The 20,430-nt window shown below is 34.3% G+C and overlaps 1 protein-coding gene across 1 annotated transcript; it reads left to right on the top strand.

Moving 5' to 3' along the window:
• The first annotated feature begins 69 nt into the window (after nt 1-69).
• LOC117344048 (dynactin subunit 2-A-like) lies at nt 70-13,891 on the top strand. The gene is given in 14 exon segments (XM_033906647.1): nt 70-177; nt 535-609; nt 2,432-2,534; nt 2,746-2,813; nt 3,006-3,104; nt 3,472-3,516; nt 3,518-3,633; nt 4,257-4,410; nt 4,985-5,050; nt 5,421-5,459; nt 5,923-6,075; nt 6,977-7,079; nt 9,873-9,964; nt 10,721-13,891. Coding segments are annotated over 14 exon segments (1,299 nt in total). The 5' UTR covers nt 70-78; the 3' UTR covers nt 10,808-13,891.
• Nucleotides 13,892-20,430: the final 6,539 nt, after the last annotated feature.

Here is a 20,430-nt window from a genome sequence, read left to right as displayed (position 1 = left end):
TATTGTAAAGACCAGATATATACTTGTCTACAGCATATTAAGCTTTAAAACTCTATACGGATATTTTTACCGACGTTCATGTTTAATTTTAGACTACTGGCACTCACTTCCCATGCGTCATCCTTCATCGAATTATCAATCATGGCAGATCCAAAATATGCAAATTTACCTGGAATTGTAAGTGTATTGAGATAATATTTTGCTTATTGAGTTTGTCTGCTACGGAGAAAATAACGTCTTGCGTTTTAAAAATTAGACTTAAAAGTAAAAGCTCCTCTATGTCAACGAGGGCGTAGTCAAATCGATAGTCTGTCTGTCTGACAGTGACACTTCTCCTGCAGGGAGATCTAGACTTGACATTTGTACTACTACTTACGATATGACAGTTTAAGTTTTCGATGGTGGCAGCTGCCTATTCAAACATATTTTTTAATGAATATCTCACAATTTCAAGCTTTTGATCCCCAATTATCTTTTAATTAATTCGGTATAATTTTAATTTTAATCGTTCATGCTGTACATGTTTTGTTTTAGGATTTAAACTCTCCCGATGTGTTTGAGACCAGCGATCTTCCCGAGGATGACCAGGCTTTGAAGTCTGAGCCAGTGGTAAACAGAAAAAAAATATGTCAATGACCCATGTTCGCTTAAAGTAACCATGAACATATGGAGAATTTATATACATTTTTAGTTGCTTTAATTTATGGACTTGAACAGGGAATTTATGTTATGCTTATAAGTTATAGACATATGGAATTGTAACTGATAGTCTAGCTCTGGTAGCAGCACTAAATGTACAGTTGGAAAAAATGACAGCAGTTGAAAATTATATCTACTTGTTACTACTAGTTCAGAGTGTAAATGATTAAAATGTTGCGATATATTTTGTAAATGTTTTCTTGGCCCTTGTAAGTTTGCCTTAGTTAATAGATGTCATCTTTACCTGATTGGCAAATGTTACAAGAATATTATCGTTGATTTAAGCAACTTTTGCTGAAAATGTTAAAATTATAGTGTCCTCTTTCATTTAATTTACTATTAAAAGTTATATAGCCAACTCTCAGTGGGTTTTTTACCCTGATACTGGGACCGAAATTCAGTCTATTTTCAATGCAAAATACATTTTTTCTCAATTTTGTATCCCAAATTCCCAATAAGAAAATGTGGAAAAAAACACTGATATGTTGTGAAAGTATGAATGGTAATGACTAATGTAATAAGCTTCAAAAACAGTGACCAAATTATTCTGTTCAGTTTGAATTTTATAATCATATATAAAGTGCATCAAAACTCAGTCGCATGATTAACTACCTCATGTTGTAAATTAGTATTAAGTAGATACCGTATTTGACCTAATAAGGGCGCCCCTACCTTTTTTCAAGGAAATAAATCTTTAACTGAGTTCAAAAGCAGAGACGTATATACAACCCTGATATACAAGTCTCTGTCAAAAGTAATAATTCATGTGAAATGTTTTGCTACTTTATGGGTTCAATTTTCTTCAGCAAGTTAAGTAACTGGGACACAAGTTTTTGCCACATTTTGTCTATTCCTACAGATGACATGTCGGTGCAAAGAGCACCCGAAACTAAACACACATACAAAGAATAACTTACCATCTTTATTTGAAGATAAAGTAAAAGACTTCATTCTTGTTGATAAATAACATTTGTTCAGAACAGAAAGCTAGTAAAAGACATTGTAAATTAATTATAAGGCCAAAGAAAACAATGTCTGATATGATCTTGGAACTCACTATATATAAATAAAACACAAAAGAGTTCCATTTGAACATAAATGGTGGAACACACGTTCTCTGGTCTAAAGATCAGCTGGCATGATTTACAAGCTTGCAGGAATATTCAAGTGATGTTAAGCTTAATATATGATAATGAATAGATATCTTCATCTGGAATATTTTTATGACTGAATATGTCACGTTTCCACAGCCTTGGGTATTCTGCTATAAGGTAAAGTCAGTTTCATAAAACTTCAGAATAACCTCTTAATAAGAGCCGCCCCCACTGTCAGTTACCCGCACCCTGCGCCCTTATGAGGTCAAATACGGTAGTTCCCAATTTTCCCTTAAAGTCATTAAATTTTCCAATTTCAAGGGCCCCATTCCCAAACAGAATTAAAAAAATCACTGATCACAATGTATAAAGTAAAGCAATTAATGTTCAGTTCATGTGTTGATATACATGTATTATTACAAGGAGTCATAAATAAAGTTTGTTCATAATTTGTCCAAAAAAGAATATACTAAGTTATAAGTCTATAAAAATAACCTGGACTGGGGCTATAATAATGATAAGTTCTCATTGTTCAAGCAACATTACAGTGCATGTATATTTTTAGTGAAATTGAATTATTTGCAATATCTCATACTTCATGGTTTTTTGTTTTTGTTTTCTTTCTGATATCATTATAGGCACAAGAAGAAGTTCCAAATGAAAATATCGACAAGATCACTTTGGACACTAAAGATGCTCTAACAAAATTCAAAGGAAAGGATCTTCAGGCAAATTCTGTCGGTAGGTGCATGTGCCATCAGGTAAATTTATCTTAACATAAGACAAGGTTTATGTGTTTGTCATATGGCAGATGATACAGATTGCTTGTTCTAACTCTTGCAGAATCCTGCATACCTGTGATCTCCGTTCAATGTCTATAAATAAAATACAAATCTCTTGTGAAAAAATTGCTATGAACATTGTTGTTTTATTGGTCTTTCTTTCTTCACAGATTTTTCCGACAAAATAGGTGGACATTTCCGCACTGGATACGATGCCTCCAAAACTGAGTATGAAATGGTAAGTAATATTATTTATCTTTATAGTCTTCACCACAATGTTTTAATGTCAAACTGAATCTTGATTTGATTAGAAGGAAACAATTGTAACAGATATATAAGACAATACATGTGTTTTCTTCTTTAGTAAGCAGAATTCCTATACTTACCTCATTGAGTCTTACAAAATGTATATTTCATTTCAAATTTTTAGTTGGAGGAGGGGGCAGGAAAAATTGAGTCACCACAGCAGAAATTCCAGAGACTACAGCATGAAATAAGAGAACTGTCTGAAGAAGTTCGCAGAATCCAGGTACTGTCATGACTTTTTTTAGATTTGATATATTGATATATAATAATATAATATGATAATAATACATGTGCAAGAAATAAAGAGAAAAAACAAGTAAACAGCTGACAAACCATATTTATTAAAATATTTTCAAGGTATTTTCACTGAAGAAGGTTTACATTTGACCTTTGACATTTCTCAGGTTTGGAAGTCAGATGCCCCATCCCCTAAAAACTATTTCATTAAAATGATTAAGGAAAAAATGCAAGTCATTTCAGTCACAAGAGTCAAATAAAATTGGCAAGTATAAAAATCCTATTTTCATGGGTCTGTTGAAATTACTGCCATGATCCTGGATTTAATATGGACCACAACTCAATATTTACAGGAGAATGTGAAACAAGAGTCGACCACAGAGAAGATGACTCCAGTCTCTCCTGGGTAAACAGTTGGAGTATTTACAACATCAGCTCAATGACCTTAACCTTGAGAAAGTCCTTGGTCCAGAGGCTGGCATCAACCTTGCTGACCCCCAGGGTGCTTTACAGAAGTAGGTTTCATGTATTCACTGACTGATTTCATTCTGGCAATGGAGATTAACTTTGTTATATGTTTGGTGTCTACACATCAGTGACTGTCTTTGTAATCTGAATCAAGTAATCAGATGCATTTTTAACTGAACTTATTTTACAGTTATTTACATGCCTTATCAGTCATCAGTCAAAACTCTTTCCCTGAGGTGTTGGGACCAACCTGATAAATACAGTTTATGGAGATTAATATTAAAGGCTTGATGAAACAACTGTTTTGTTACCTGAATAACCAAAAATAATCACATAAAGGCCATTTAAAAATCATATCCACCTCCTCTGATATATCCCTAAACCGACCTGTAGAAGACATCGACAATCACAATCAGAAAGTTGCTTCATCATAATCATTTGAATGCTGGGGCGTGTTCGGATGTTCCATGCAGGTCAACATTACTTCTTGCGATTTTCCAGCAATTATCCTGGGAAACTGTCAAAAATACTTAATTTACATTTACATAGAGTGCTTTGTATTACCAATCATGATTGTTGTATGCCTATGTACAATTGCTATGATCTTGGCATTGTATTTGAAGTTAGATGTATTGCCTTAGGCTAGTAAAATTGTCTATCTTTCCTGCAGGAGACTGATTAGTCAACTAGATTCCTTCCAGGGTGGAGAAGCAGACACCAAAGGGAAGACTCCTACCAAAGGGAAGGCAGCAGGCACGTCTGACTGTGTCACATACGAGCTGTACTACAGACCAGAACAGGCTCAGTTCAGTAAAAATGCCAGGGTAGGTTGAACCTTGCTCTCATTGTCAATGTGACTCTGTTGTTATCATTTGTTTAACCATGATTTGTGTGAGATATTACGTGTATCAGAAAGACATTAAATATAAGGTTCTAACAGTATGATAAACGTTACCATGCTTTATCTTTTTAAAAGAATATGCAATAAAATTGAAGATAGCATTATTGGATAGGAAATGTTCTGCTTTTTGGGTAGTGAGTATATAATAAAGGTTCATTCAAAAACTGTTTTTCCTATAAGTGTAATTAATGACTTGCTTTCATTAATATATAAAATAGTTCATGAAATGTATTCAAGAATTGGGACAAAAAGTCTAGTAATTGTAACACATTTCACTTGCCAAATTTTTTATCTAAATACCTTTTGATATGGTAAAGTGTTGCATTTAGAGCTCTGGTCTTTTGCATCAAATATATAAAGAGTTGGTCTTTTGCATCAAATATATAAAGAGTTGGTCTTTTGCATCAAATATATAAAGAGTTATGGCCACTTGGTCCTGAGGAGGACGGGTTAATAATTTGTTGCTGATATGACCTTGACCTCATTTTCTTTTACAGCTGGCCAGTCTAGAGGAGAGGCTTGAGAGGTTGGAAGCAGCCATAGGACAGAATCAAGACAAGCTGGTGAGTGATGTGTGATGTTTGTGATTGTAACTAATTACTAGTGATAAAAATGGGATCTGCATACTTAGAAGGGGTAATGAAACAAAACAAAATGTCCTCGGAAATGAATATGTTATGACTAAGAACATCACAAGTTCAGTAACTGTTGTGTTATAAGGTTTCATTCACATCTTTGCATCAGATCACAGTATGTAGTTTTCATTTTGCTTCAGATTATAAATTGCTGATGCTGTAGAATTAGTTACCATACATTATGTGTAGTCTGATGTCTTCTGCAGCCTAATTCTAATCTGGTGTTAGGGATGTTTGTCTAGAAATCTGATGTCTTCTGTGTCCTGAAATTCTAATCTGGTCCTATTTTCTCTCACAGAGCGTACTGACAGCTGATACTGCTAACAAAAGTCTAGTGGTAAGTTGTTTTTGTGAAAGAGTCTGATTCTAGTAAATATAGCTGCTGGTATACATTATGAGGAAATAAAAAAATTTAAAGTGTGATTCTAGCCAAAGTATTTAAAATACCAATGGTACTACTGATAACATGCATGTATAATTTAGTGGATCCTATGAAAATAAATATATGTTGAAAAAATTACCCAATTTCTTATAAATGTATACTTTTTTTATTATCTACCATTGAGAAGTTATTGTCCTGCAGTTTTGAAAAAAGTGAACAAGGTGAAAGATGTCCTATTCTGCAGCAGTATATTGAAGTCAGCTCCTAGGTTTATATATCTATTTTGGTACAGTTGCTTTGATGATATTTTATTTTTTTGATAATCATATTACCTGTTGCAGTTGCATTTTGTGTTTTATGGGATGTAGTTGCTATGGTAACAAACCTGTGTTTTACTACATATTTACCTGTTTTGCAGGGTGCAGTAGCTGTGGTAAATTCCAAGCTCTCCTTGCTAGAACAATCCAATCTTGATCAAGTTGAGGCTCGCCTACAAGGGGTGCTGCACAAACTGAAAGAGATTGCTGAGAAAAAGTCGACTGTGCAGGACGATCCTGAGAAACTAAACAAAGTAGGATCTTACTTCATTGTCACCAGCTTATATAATAAATCGTTCACATGTTTAATTTAGAAGATGTTCTTTGGTTTTGCATGACAAGTTCGAATGTAATTCCTTTTTACTAAGGCTCTATCCTTACTTAAACAATGAGTACAGATATTAACAGAATATACAGTGTATCTGAAGGATCCTAGAGTTATTCATCATCCTATATTTTTTTGGAAGTTATTTCTTAGTTATTTAAGGAGAATGGAATTAAAATGATCAGTCAAATAAATCGTGTCAGTTGACTTCACTACCGTCTGCTGTTCCATAATAAGTAAGATAGTAAGTAAGATTGTAGAACTTCTGCCTCAAGTAATTAGATTATTAATACGATTTCACTGTAAAATATTTATGTCTGCAGATTATGTAACATCTATTATACATGTGCTTTGACTACCATGTCAGGGCTTTTTCTGAGGGCATTTAGGGGCCGTGAATGGGCCCCATTCCCAATTGAAATTATTTCATATTTATGCCAAATTCCCAAAATTTTCTCTTTATTCCTGAAAAAATCTTTCCCAATTTATCAATTTTCTTCCCAAAAGGAGACAAAAAAGCCCCTTCCCAAACCAGTAAGAAAAAGCCCTGCATGTTTTGTAAGTCCAGGCCCATGTTTCATCAATGTTCTTTAATTATAACTTCAGAGACTTTCCTTGAATTCTGTAATGATTTTCTTTGCTGGAAAATTTAAGTTAAGGAATATTGATAAAACTGCAGCCAAATTCCAGAAATTACCAGGTATTTAGTAAGATTTCACTGTAAAAGTTTGGTATCTGTAGATTCTTAAACTTAAAGTATTTGACTAGATATTGTCTGCAGGTTGTAAAACTTCGATTTAATTGTAAATACATGTGTATGTTGTCCACAGATTGCCGAGTTGTACGACCTGGTAAAGAAGTGGAACAGTGTATCAGAAACGTTACCTCAAGTGGTGGACCGTCTGGCTGCTCTCAAGGAATTACATGAACAAGGTCAGCACATTCAGTAGATCATTGACACTACAGTTGTCACATTGGATTTAAATTTTAGTTCCATATTTTATAGGCTGGCACAGCTGTCACACAGTTCCGGTTGTCGACCCAGTGTCATTTGTCACTCAGTTCTGGATGTTGCTGCAATATCAGTTGTCACACAGTTCTTGTTGTTGCTTCAGTGTCAGTTGTCACACAGTTCCGTTGTCGATCCAGTGTCAGTTGTCACACTGTTCCTGTTGTCACTGTATCGTTTGTCGCACCAGTTCAGATCGTCCCTCCAGTGTCAGTTGTCACATCAGTTCAGATCGTGCATCTAGTGTCAGTTTTCACACAGTTCAGGTTGTCACTTCAGTGTCAGTTGTCACATCAGTTCAGATCGTGCATCTAGTGTCAGTTTTCACACAGTTCAGGTTGTCACTTCAGTGTCAGTTGTCACACCAATTCAGATTGTCACTCCAGTGTCATTTGTCACACCAATTCAGATCGCTACTCCAGTGTCAATTGTCACACCAATTCAGATCGTCACACAAGTGTCAGTTGTCATACCAATTCAGATCGTCACACCAGTGTCAATTATCACACCAGTGTCAGTTGTCACACCAATTCAGATTGTCACACCAATTCAGATCATTACACCAGTGTCAATTGTCACACCAATTCAGATCGTCACACCAGTGTCAGTTGTCACACCAATTCAGATTGTCACATCTGTGTCAGTTTTCACACCAATTCAGATTGTCACTCCAGTGTCAGTTGTCACACCAATTCAGATTGTCACTCCAGTGTCAGTTGTCACACCAATTCAGATTGTCACTCCAGTGTCAGTTGTCACACCAATTCAGATTATCACTCCAATGTCAGTTGTCACACCAATTCAGATTGTAACTCCAGTGTAAGTTGTCACATCAGTTAAGATTGTAACTCTATTTGTTGTTACACCAGTTCTGATAAGCTTTCCAGTGTCAGTTTTCACACAGTTCTGGTTGACTCTCCAGTGTTGTTGTCACACCAGTTCTGATAACCACTCCATTGTCAGTTGTCACACTAGTTCTGATTGGACTCAAGTGTCAATTGTCACACCAGTGTCAGTTGTCACACCAATTCAGATTGTCACACCAGTGTCAATTGTCACACCAACTCAGATCGTCACACCAGTGTCAGTTGTCATACCAATTCAGATTGCCACACCAGTGTCAGTTGTCACACCAATTCAGATCGTCACACCAGTGTCAATTGTTACACCGATTCAGATCGTCACACCAGTGTCAGTTGTCACACCAATTCAGATCGTCCCTCCAGTGTCAGTTGGCACATCAGTTTAATTGTCACATCTGTGTCGGTTGTCACACAAGAGGTCACCTATACATAATACAAACCTGTCTGTAAAGGTCACCTGTATATAACACAAACCTGTCTATAAAGGTCACCTATACATAACACAAACCTGTCTATAAAGGTAAGGTCACCTGTACATAACACAAACCTGTCTATAAAGGTCACCTATACATAACACAAACCTGTCTATAAAGGTCACCTATACATTACACGAACCTGTCTATAAAGGTCACATATACATAACACAAACCTGTCTATAAAGGTCACCTATACATAACACGAACCTGTCTATAAAGGTCACATATACATAACACAAACCTGTCTATAAAGGGAAGGTCACCTATACATAACACAAACCTGTCTATAAAGGTCACCTATACATAACACAAACCAGTCTATAAAGGTCACCTGTACATAACACAAACCTGTCTGTAAAGGTCACCTGTACATAACACAAACCTGTCTATAAAGGTCACCTATACATAACACAAACCTGTCTATAAAGGTCACCTATACATAACACAAACCTGTCTATAAGTGAAGGTCACCTATACATAACACAAACCTGTCTATAAAGGTCACCTATACATAACACAAACCTGTCTATAAAGGTCACCTATACATAACACAAACCTGTCTATAAAGGTCACCTATACATAACACAAACCTGTCTATAAGTGAAGGTCACCTATACATAACACAAACCTGTCTATAAAGGTCACCTGTACATAACACAAACCTGTCTATAAAGGTCACCTATACATAACACAAACCTGTCTATAAAGGTCACCTATACATAACACAAACATGTCTATAAAGTGAAGGTCACCTATACATAACACAAACATGTCTATAAAGGTCGCCTATACATAAACACAAACCTGTCTATAAAGGTCACCTATACATAACACAAACCTGTCTGTAAAGGTCACCTATACATAACACAAACCTGTCTGTAAAGGTCACCTATACATAACACAAACATGTCTATAAGTGAAGGTCAGCTGTACATAACACAAACCTGTCTATAAAGGTCACCTATACATAACACAAACCTGTCTGTAAAGGTCACCTGTACATAACACAATCCTGTCTATAAAGGTCACCTGTACATAACATAAACCTGTCTATAAAAGTCACCTATACATAACATAAACCTGTATATAAAGGTCACCTGTACATAACACAAACCTGTCTATAAAGGGAACATGTTTCAGTTTCCATGATGTGACATGTTAAATAAAATAAATTGTATACGTGAGAACAGTCTCTATAATGTATAGGTCACCTGTCTGCCAAGTTGTCCTTTCTGTTTTGTTGAGTGACCTTAATGGACAGTTATGATTTAATATTTAATCTTCTATGTTAAAAACACCAATAAAAAAGTTTGCTGATATTATAACAATTGTAAAATACAAAACATTAATTTCTGATTTGTTTTATTATTCATTACAGCATTACAATTCAGTCAGTCATTGACCTACTTAGACACAGCACAACAGGAAATTTCTACCAGTCTTAATACCCATGGAGATATGTTGAAACAGGTGAGTAGAGGGGAAATTTGGGGGGAAAATTTCAGTGGAGATATGCTGAAACAGGTGAGTTTGGGGAAATTTGGAGAAAATTTCAGTGGAGATATGCTGAAACAGGTGAGTTTGGGAAAATTTGGGGAAAAAATTTCAGTGGAGATATGCTGAAACAGATGAGATTTGGGGAAATAATATCCATGGAAATATGCTGAAACAGAGGATCAAGTATGGGTGAAGTTTTGGGAAAATAATGCATGTGGAGATATGCTGAAACAGGTGAGTTTGGGGGAAATTTGAGGAAAAAATTTCAGTGGAGATATGCTGCAACAGGTGAGTATGGCGGAAATTTGGGGAAAATATTCCCATGGAGATATTCTGAAACAGGTGAGTATGGGGGAATCTAGAGAAAATAATTCCCATGGAGATATTCTGAAACAGGTGAGTTTGGGGGAAATTTCAGAAAAATACAGTATCATTTTGCCTCCTGATGATTAAACCATTGATGAATGGAAGTTTCAGATAATTATTTTGAAAGAACACAGTTAAAAGGAAAAATAGAAAATGGAGAAGTGTCCTTTAGCAACATCTAGTTAGTCCAGTTTTAATGTTTCTCTCAAAAGAGATAAATTATATATCACTGTTAACATCAAACATCTTAATTTTGTAATATTCATTATAAAAAAGGAAGAAAAAATAATTTTACTTGTACTTATTTCTTTACAGTTGATTTCCTGAACAATCGAAATTTTCACATATTTATATTTTTTTCAGCTTCAAGGTACCTTCAAACAAAATATGGATGTGATCAAGACTAATTGTGCAAGTCTAGATACAAGAATAAAAAATCTACAAAAGTGAGGAAGCTGTTTTGGACTAATGACTAAATACTGCCATTTCAAAATGGGAAAGTTCTTATCCAAATACTGCAATCATAAGTTGCTAGACTTGTACAGTAACCAATTACTGATATTCTAATTTGGTCACCTGTCTTAACTAAGTACAGCCAGTTTTTAGTTGTTAAGACATACAAGCAATTACTACCAGTTCAATCGGCAAGCTTTGTAACCAACACTACACTTAAGGATACACGAGATGCAGCTGCATACTTTGAGAACAAACGATGAGACTTGTGATTAAGTTCAGCCAGTTGAGATTGAGATTCAGAACCAAATGAGGCCATATTGTTAACGTGCTAGAAACAAGTTCCCTCAGAAATATTAAAATCTGTATCACTTTTGGTAATGGGATTAATTTAATTGCCTCTGGCACATAATAACAATGGTTTTCCCATACCTCTCTCCCAGGCATGTATTGTGATACTCTTCAATTTTATTTTCGCTCTCAGCTTGTGATATTGGATACATTGTATATCATTACAATTGAAGTTTTCAATAATGTCATAATTATGTCCTTAAGTATTTGTTCTGTAATTCCTAGGTCTAGACTCTTGTTTTGGTAGACTAAACAAGTGTCTTTAAAGCAAGCTTTCCGAGATTAAAGCTTGTTGATATCAATTTTGTCAGAACAAATATTAGGGTTATAATCATGATGGTTATAGTCCAACAATACCTTGCTATACTGCCAGTGTTTATGAAACAATACCTTGCTATACTGCCAGTGTTTATGAAACAAGAACTTGCTATACTGCCAGTGTTTATGAAACAAGAACTTGCTTTACTGCCAGTGTTTATGAAACAAGAACTTATACTGTCAGTGTTTATGAAACAAGAACTTGTTATACTGCCAGTGTTTGTGAAACAAGAACTTGCTATACTGCCAGTGTTTATCAAACAAGAACTTGCTATACTGCCAGTGTTTATCAAACAAGAACTTGCTATACTGCCAGTGTTTATGAAACAAGAACTTACTTTACTGCCAGTTTTTCTTAATGCTATTTTGAGTTACATTACACAGGCAATATTCCTTCAAGCAAAATTCACGTGAAATTCACATGATTTTTTCATGTGAAATTCATGTGAAACTCGCATGAATTTTTATGCGAATTTCACGTGAAATATTTCATGTGAATTTTTTTTATAATTTTTCACATACAAAAATAAATCAAGCAAAATCTATTGAACGGCTCCTCAAACATGACAAACAGCGTTGAATACATTACCCAATGTTGTGAGCAAGCTAACACAAAATATTTCAGCTTTTTTCCTATTTTCAATGTAGGCCTATTTATCCTTTTCAGGTTCACGAGAAAAATAAAATAAAAAATAAATTGACGTTGTATTTGTCCTATACTGTTTGGTATATTGAAAGATACCAATTAATAAAAATGAATGCAGGTGCTAGAGTAGCAATTAATTACAGAGGACATTATAATGAGGTCTTGTTGTCCATGTTGTGTTAACCAGTGGTGAGTAGTTCATTTCAGATCAAATGTACCCTAAAAAGCCATTTACCTTCAACTTATTATCGGTGCCAGAAATTTATTTCACATCACTGTTACAATATGTAAATTAACACTTGAGGTCTGTGTCCTGAGATCTGTGTGCGGAGATATCTTTATCAATTATAAATGTTTTCTGTAATGGTTTTTGTTGATACAGGTTTCGTTGAGACACCTGATACAAGTTGTGCTGAAAACAAAATGACTGTGCTTATGCTTCCATTGTAGATTATGTATTTACATTTCATGTTATTTATTCTAAAGCAGATCATGGCAATATTTGTTTTGTCGTTTAATTAAAACACCATATGGAGAGAAAAAACCCAAAAAACTGAAGAACTTTTTGAATGTGTACAAACTCCATACGTATATACCATGTATTTCTACTTTATCCTAGAGTTTCGGGATATGGTTAACTCTGTAAAAGGTAGCATGATTGTGTATATGTGTTGTATTCAGCCATCTAGTCGAGACATTGTAAGCTGATTTCTCCTGCAGTGATTGATTGATGCTAGCAGAATCGAGTTTTAGTCCTCCATTAGTGCTAAAAGTAACATTATACCTAGTGTTACGCAGTATAACATGTTTAAACTAGCCTTTAATCTGGACGCTGTCTATACAGATTCTAATACATGTACACGTATTTACTAGAGGAATTTCTTCTCTTCAGTTGTCTGTTCTAGGTCCTGTTTATTCTGAAAATCAGTCTTATTTTATCAGATGTACGTGTAGAAGCTTATGAAGTCTGGTAATTTCCTGTTTTCCCATTTGATTATCTTGTAAAAGTGCTTTTGATGTGATTTGTGTAAAATTAAAGTAAAATACTTCTCTTTATCTTCTTATCGTTTGCAATATTTTAAGCTCATAAAGTTTATGTAAATGATTTTGTAAAATGCTTCAATCCCTATTATTACTGTAAAAACTGGATCTTGTAGAATCTGACCCAATATTAGTAACAGTCATACATAAATATATCTGGTTTAGACAGGACACACTTAATACGTGTATAAATATATGATTTCAATTTGAATGGTTATGGATGCTCATATTTGTTGTTGTTTTTTTTTTTTTTTTTTGAAAAATGTGCATTTCCCAAATTGTTTAAACTCTTGAGGTTAACCGATATATTACACACTGCCCTCCCCTTGACACTTTTTAGACAAAATAAAACTATTTTCAAACTTCAATAGCATAAATTTCCACAAATCATCAATAGCGTAAATGTGGAAATTTACGCAAGGGGGGAAATTTATGCTAATTATGCAGAGTCCTTTCGATTGCAAAAAATTTCAAATTGCATAAAGATTTTTCAGAGTGCAGTGTATATTGTATGCATACGTACACTGTATAACCTATTAAATCATTATCTGGACACGGGGCCTTTGTTAAATGATGTGACTGTTCAGTTTTATTTCTGGACTTATTCACGGGCCGGAGTATCCCAAGTTTCATTTAGAATATGCTGTCTAATCTAGATCTTTGTTGTCTATTTATTGCCATTAAATGAAAATAAAATTGTATGGTTCTCTTCATGCACAACCTATTTTGGACATTGTCTTTTTTCAATCTTAATATTAGCACCTCGATATTCTGACATCATTTGCAGAGAAGTCTTTGAGTTATAAATACAGGATATTACATGAGTGGCTGTGAGTTACATGTATATGAAATTCATTAACAAGTTTATTATATTGATAAGGCAGGTGATATATTAAATTATTGAACAAGTTTAATAAATTCCATATGACATAGCATTGAGTGAGATTATCATGTTACTCATATCTATAAGAATAATAAGTAATCATTATGACAAGAACTTTCAAGTTAGTCTCAATATCGGATGTGATTTCAATATAAATTATTTAATTATTACACATGTACATGGCTTGTGATATTTATGACAAGGTCATGTTACATGGTAGAAAAGGCCAGTTTTGTGATAAAAGAGGTTTGATGATATATCAAGTGAGATCTATTCCAGAGAATTGTTAATAAAATTGGAATTGGTAATAAATTTAGAGACATTAAGTGTTTTTGTATATTTTACTTGAAAGTAAATTGAGCAACATTGTATCCTACTATAATATAAGAGGCCCCTGGTTGGCCGATTTATTTTTGGACGTTGTTGTGCCGACTGCGACTACTGTAAATCACTTATATTTCGCGAGTACTTAATTTTGCGAACTCACCTAATTTGACTTATTCGCGAATACATATTTTCGCGAATTCTGATCTCAAAATGACTTTAAATTCGTGAATGACGTTAACAGGTCGGCAGTATCATGACTTTCTTGCTGTGTCAACCTCTGTTGGAGTACTTTATATCCATGCCTTGTTTCTTGGTATGGGTATGTTTTTTTCACCTTTGGTAATAAATTGAAGGACATTATATAAAGTCTAATTACTGGGTATATACATTTATCCTCTTAAGATTAGTCATGGAGAGTGGTTGAGGGATCTAACTGCAAATCAAATGATCAACTTTGTTTTTAATTCAATTGTTCAACTTAACATATTTGTGTATAACCTAGAGTCAAAAAGGTAACTTTTTTTTCAAAATCTTTGCTCTACAGACTGTATCAGATTCTAATGAAACTTTATACACTAGTTCTGGGCCCAGGGAAGTTACTGGGGAGTATTTTCCAAGATGCCTTGTTATCAAGGCATTTTGGTTTTTCAGAAACTTTGACAAAACTAAGATAAACATTTGCCATTTAATCTTTCAATCTCTTTAAACTTTGAAGACCATGGGGATGTTTTATGATCAACATCATGATCTCGGTTGGAAATATTCTATTTCCTTGTGTGATATAAAGATAGATGTTTTCAATGCTTGTTCAAATACCCAGTGGTTCCATTGTCACCTCCCTAGTTCTCATTTTGAGAATGTAACTTAACCTGGATTTGACCTAAATTTTTATGGCGGGTGTCATCGATGAAGCAGAAGTTTAACTTTCCGGATTCCGGAACACCTGGTCTTATTCTCCTTACATCAGGAACTCCTCGTTTTAAGCTCACCTGGACCGACGGTCCGGTGAGCTTATGCCATGGTGCGGCGTCCGTCAACATTTGCTTCAAATCGCTACTAGTCAAAAAGTTCTTATTGGATTTTGATTCAAATTTGGTCAGAAACATCCTTGGCAGAAGGGGATCAGATTTTGCATAAATGGTGACTCTGACCCCCAAGGGGCCTGAGGGGCGGGGCCCAATAGGGGAAATTGAGGCAATTCCTTTAAATCGCTACTAAGTCATAAAGTTATGAATGGATTTGAACCCAATTTGGTCAGAAACATCCTTTGGGGAAGGGGAACAGATTTTGCATAAATGGTGACTCTAACCCCCAAGGGGACAAAGGGGCGGGGCCTAATGGGGAAATAGAAGTAATTCCTTCAAATCGCTACTAGTCATAAAGTTTTGAAAGGATTTGAACCTAATTTAGTCAGGAACATCCTTGGCAGAAGGGGAACAGGTTTTGCATAAATGGTGACTATGACCCCCAAGGGGCCAAAGGGGGGGGGCCCCATAGGGGAAATAGAGGAAATTCCTTCAAATCGCTACTAGTCATAAAGTTATGAAATAATTTGAACCCAATTTGGTCAAAAACATCATTGGGGGAAGAGGAAAAGATTTTGCATAAATGGTGACTCTGAGCCCCGAAGGGCCAAAGGGGCGGGGCCCCATAGCGGAAATAGAGGTTATTCTTTTAAATCGCTACTAGTAATAAAGCTATGAATGGATGTTCTAAAAATAATTCTTGAGGTCTTTCAGACCCTTAGAGAGTCTTGACTTCGTTATTTCTTTAAAGCAGTTGGGATCCCCACACCATAACCACATTGTTTGAGATTGACAAATAAAACAACATGAACATTATTTTGACATTTGGTCTAATCCAACCAGGTGAGCGATACAGGCCCCATGGGCCTCTTGTTGTTTTGTTTTTTAAACCGAGGAGTTCCTGATGATTCTCCTTGTACTTTTTAAGGGCCAACATGTGAATCTGTATTTCAGCCCTAGTTTGACCGATTTTGAGTTAGACATATGGTTGATTTTCGTTATATCAGTATTCCATGTCAACTAAATGAGAAAAAGATACTTTTGTAATTTTTAAAATGTTTTATTTCAACATCCTTGAAATTTCCAGAATCCAGTACGGTAATCTAAGGTATTAAAACAGTATCAAGTTTAAATTAAAAACAGGATATTTTAAAACTTTGTAAGCCCAATAGCAGTAACTATTACATATCATAGTTATAATTATCCATGATATATAAGAGTACAATATACAGTTTTATACACAGGGACTTGAGAATGATCAACCCATGGTCCATATATAAATACATGTGGACTTTGGGTTGTGAATCTGTGCCAAGTCCCTGTGTATATACCTGTTTAAACCTCACTGGTAACACATTTAAGCACCTTATTGGGATATCATCTATCAGTAGAATACAGGAATCTCAATAAACATACACAACATTGGCTGCTGTAGCTTACCATATCTATCTTAATTTGTAATAAACCCTGGGTTTTGACACATTAATATTCTCAAAATAAGGATACAGGCTTATTGCAAGTCAACAAAATATCTTTTCTACTGAACTATAACAAACACATTTATGCTTATTACCAGCATGGGTTTATTTCAGGACAATGAAGTTGCACTCGTTAGCAGTTTTACTGAACTGCAACAGACATGTTGATGGGCTTTACCTAGATATTACCACACATGTGCTTATAGCCAGATAAATATGGTACTATACAGCATTGTTAAGATGATCATACACTGCAACTTGGATTCAAATTAAAAATCTGGACAATCAGTATTTTTCTCTTACATATATTTATAATATTAGGCAACAAACAAAGATAATCATTTGCTGATTTGGACATAACCATTTTTCTTAAGGTTGATATCCTCAATTACAAATTTCCCTGATTAAATTGTAGAAGTATATTTTGCCCTTCAGTATTTGTCACTTCTTGAAATTATTATTTTTTTTAAATGGAAAATAAAATGCTCAGATCATTGTTAGTGAGATTCTACCTGGTGATAGAGAGCTCAAGATTTAAAAGAAACTTGATGAATCCAGGATCATCAATTAGTCCATTCAATCCATATTGATTCTCAAAAAGTATATTAGACATAATTTTTATTCAATTCATCAGATCAGCATTAATTAGCATTAATTAAAAGTTGATTTCCAAGAAAATTCTGATTGCTCTTTTGACCATGCTTTTAGACTGCCAAAGAATATTACCCTGTTACAGAAACTGTTTGCCCAAAATAAATGTTAAAATCCTGTCTATTATTAGAAACAAAATATCTATTACATTCCACTAAACCAAACTGAACTACAAAATGTTTTACAAAACTGAACTCTCAGAGAAAAAACTTACAAGTACATAAATAACTTTCATATGCTTTATTAAATGTAACATTAAAAAGACATTTCTGATAGGACTATCTTTTACAGCTTGAATATTAAATACTTAAATAACTTACTTGATAACAGTTTAATGCTATAGTCATCTTGTTTCAAAAAGTCGAAGAAGTTCTTATTGACCAAGAAATACACAAACATATAATTACATATAAGCTTGTCCAGATTACCGGTACATCAAAACAAAAATACAAAAGACTAGGTCATACTATAACTATCAGTAGATATGAAGGTAACATGATCATTGTTTTTGTTTCAATATCTAGAATTCCCAAACTATAGTAAAGATAAGTTGAGGGATCACTGAAAACTATTCCAACAACTTGAGAAAAATCCCCAGCTGGATAAAGAACTGTTGTTGTAATCACACAACCTTCATTGTCACTCCTAACGACACGTGAACCATGTACAGATGTTAGCTGTGTCCTGATGACAAACTGACTTTAAGGCTGAAACATTTCGGAAAACCAGCTGTAGAAGAAAGTAGAATATATTGTTTGAAAACCTGGCTCTCTTCTCTTTTGATTTATATTATCTATGTCATTAAAACATTTCCATCAGACTCGGTAGCATCACATCTAGTACGGATGACGTACCCTTCATTCCAGGATTTGACAAGACCTTACATACATTTTCTCTTTGTCATGAGCTACGATATTGTGGCAACATTACACCATATTCTTGCTTTCTTGTTGTATCGAGCTTAAAACTCTTCCTCCATGCCCATTTCATTTTTACTTCAACCAACGGGAGGGGCATAATCACCTTAATAAGTACAATGAAATTAACGCAAGATTTCTGTCTCAAAGTAGTTACAATTTAAAAATATCTGGAACTTCAAATATTCACTGCATTAATCATTGAATTTGTGGTTAAGTCCTATTGTGGAAAGCATGAAGATACAATTGCTGGGAAAATAACCCATTATCCAGTGTAAGTTTCGTTTAAATATAATTTCTTTCATGATTACTATGACATAAAAGATTTTATTTTTCAAGATCAAGTAAAGAACTAAATGTTGATTATATTGCTTCAAAATATTCTAAGGAGAATTACGGATTTAATATCAAGGAAATATAAGCAAACAAGTTTAATTGCTTGAAGTTGAAAAGAAGAAAAAAACAAAACATGATTTCTTTGTAATGTAGATCATATTTTTAACAAGAGGCCCATCGGCCTTAACAGTCACTCGAGTTTTAAATATTTCAGTTAATCTTACCCTTTTTAGCCCCTGGAGGTCAGTCAGGGCCAACATGTGCATACCATCAAACTGTCATTCATCCCGTGTTGATAATGTTAACCAAGGTCCAATCGAAATCAAACAAACAGTCAAAAATGTGATTTCTCTATACAAACTACAGTAAAGTTTACCCCCTCTCTAGAGGCAAATGTGAGACCCAAGGGTCATGAAATTCACAATTTTGGTTTGAACTTTGGCCATGGAACGTTTCTTCAAAATTTATTGAAATTGGTTCAGGAGTTTCTGAGAAGTCGAAAATGTGAATTGTTTAAATACAGATGGTGCACAGCGACAGACAAAAGGCAATTAGAATAGGTCACTTGAGACTTTGCCTCAGGGGACCAAAAACTTGAATTACGTTTAACTGAAGTTTATCTTTTAAAAGTAATCCCAAGTGTAGACAGAATTTACCTCATTGGTGGATAAATATAACATAACTACATTCCAACTATTCATGGAGACAAATGCTACCTCTGCCCACGATAAGCACAATATACATGTATGACAAACATAACAAACAAACAAAAAGAAAGAAAAAAGATATGTTTATGAAAAACAAGTGTTTGGACCAATTTCTGATAGTCAACAAGGGTTTTAAACAATCAACAGAAAAATATCTGGAAGGACTTGAGTAAGAGTTTCACAAATGTGCAAAGTAAGAAGAAAACCAAACTATTTGGTCATGTAGTTCTCAATCTTTCGTTGCATTTCTGAACTTGATAACTTTGTGGTTTGTGGATTCACCCAGTGACCTTTGAGTGTGACTGATGAGGACAAGTTCTTTGGTCTGATAACAAATTGAATATGAATCAGAAAACATACATTGTCAGAAAAGTTGACTAACTTCTAAAACTTGCATTCTACATTAACTATTCATTCTACATTCCATTCTAATCACAAGATTGTTGTACAATTGCACCTTCATTCTAAATCCTAATAAAAAATAATAATTCGATTGAACACTTATCATGAAAACCTGGTTAATAATCAATATGTTTTACATAAAAACTGGATTTTTTTATGGAAATGGTGAACTAAAGATTCTGACTTAGCTAGTGTATGCTTTAATGTTTGAAGGTAAATTCTCAAATATACAAGATAGACTAATAAAAAACTAATATGAGTATCTATACAAAATATATACGATAAACCTCCGGTTAGTTCGAACACACGGATAGTTCGAACACACATTTTTTTTTAGAAAAACAATATTTTTTTAGCTAGTAATAGTTCGAACTCTGATTGTTTTAAATTAGAACTGACACTATTTCGAATAGTTCAAACTTGTCAAATGAAGAAGGTAAAGTACAAGAACATGTATCACGTGTGATGAAACCAAGAAATTTACATGGGACAATCACACATGTACAGAATAAAATTTCTAGAACGACCCTTCAATGTC

This window comes from Pecten maximus, chromosome 15 (assembly GCF_902652985.1).
Source record: "Pecten maximus chromosome 15, xPecMax1.1, whole genome shotgun sequence".
NCBI lineage: Eukaryota > Metazoa > Mollusca > Bivalvia > Pectinida > Pectinidae > Pecten > Pecten maximus.
This window is presented reverse-complemented; position numbering and strand designations above follow the sequence as displayed.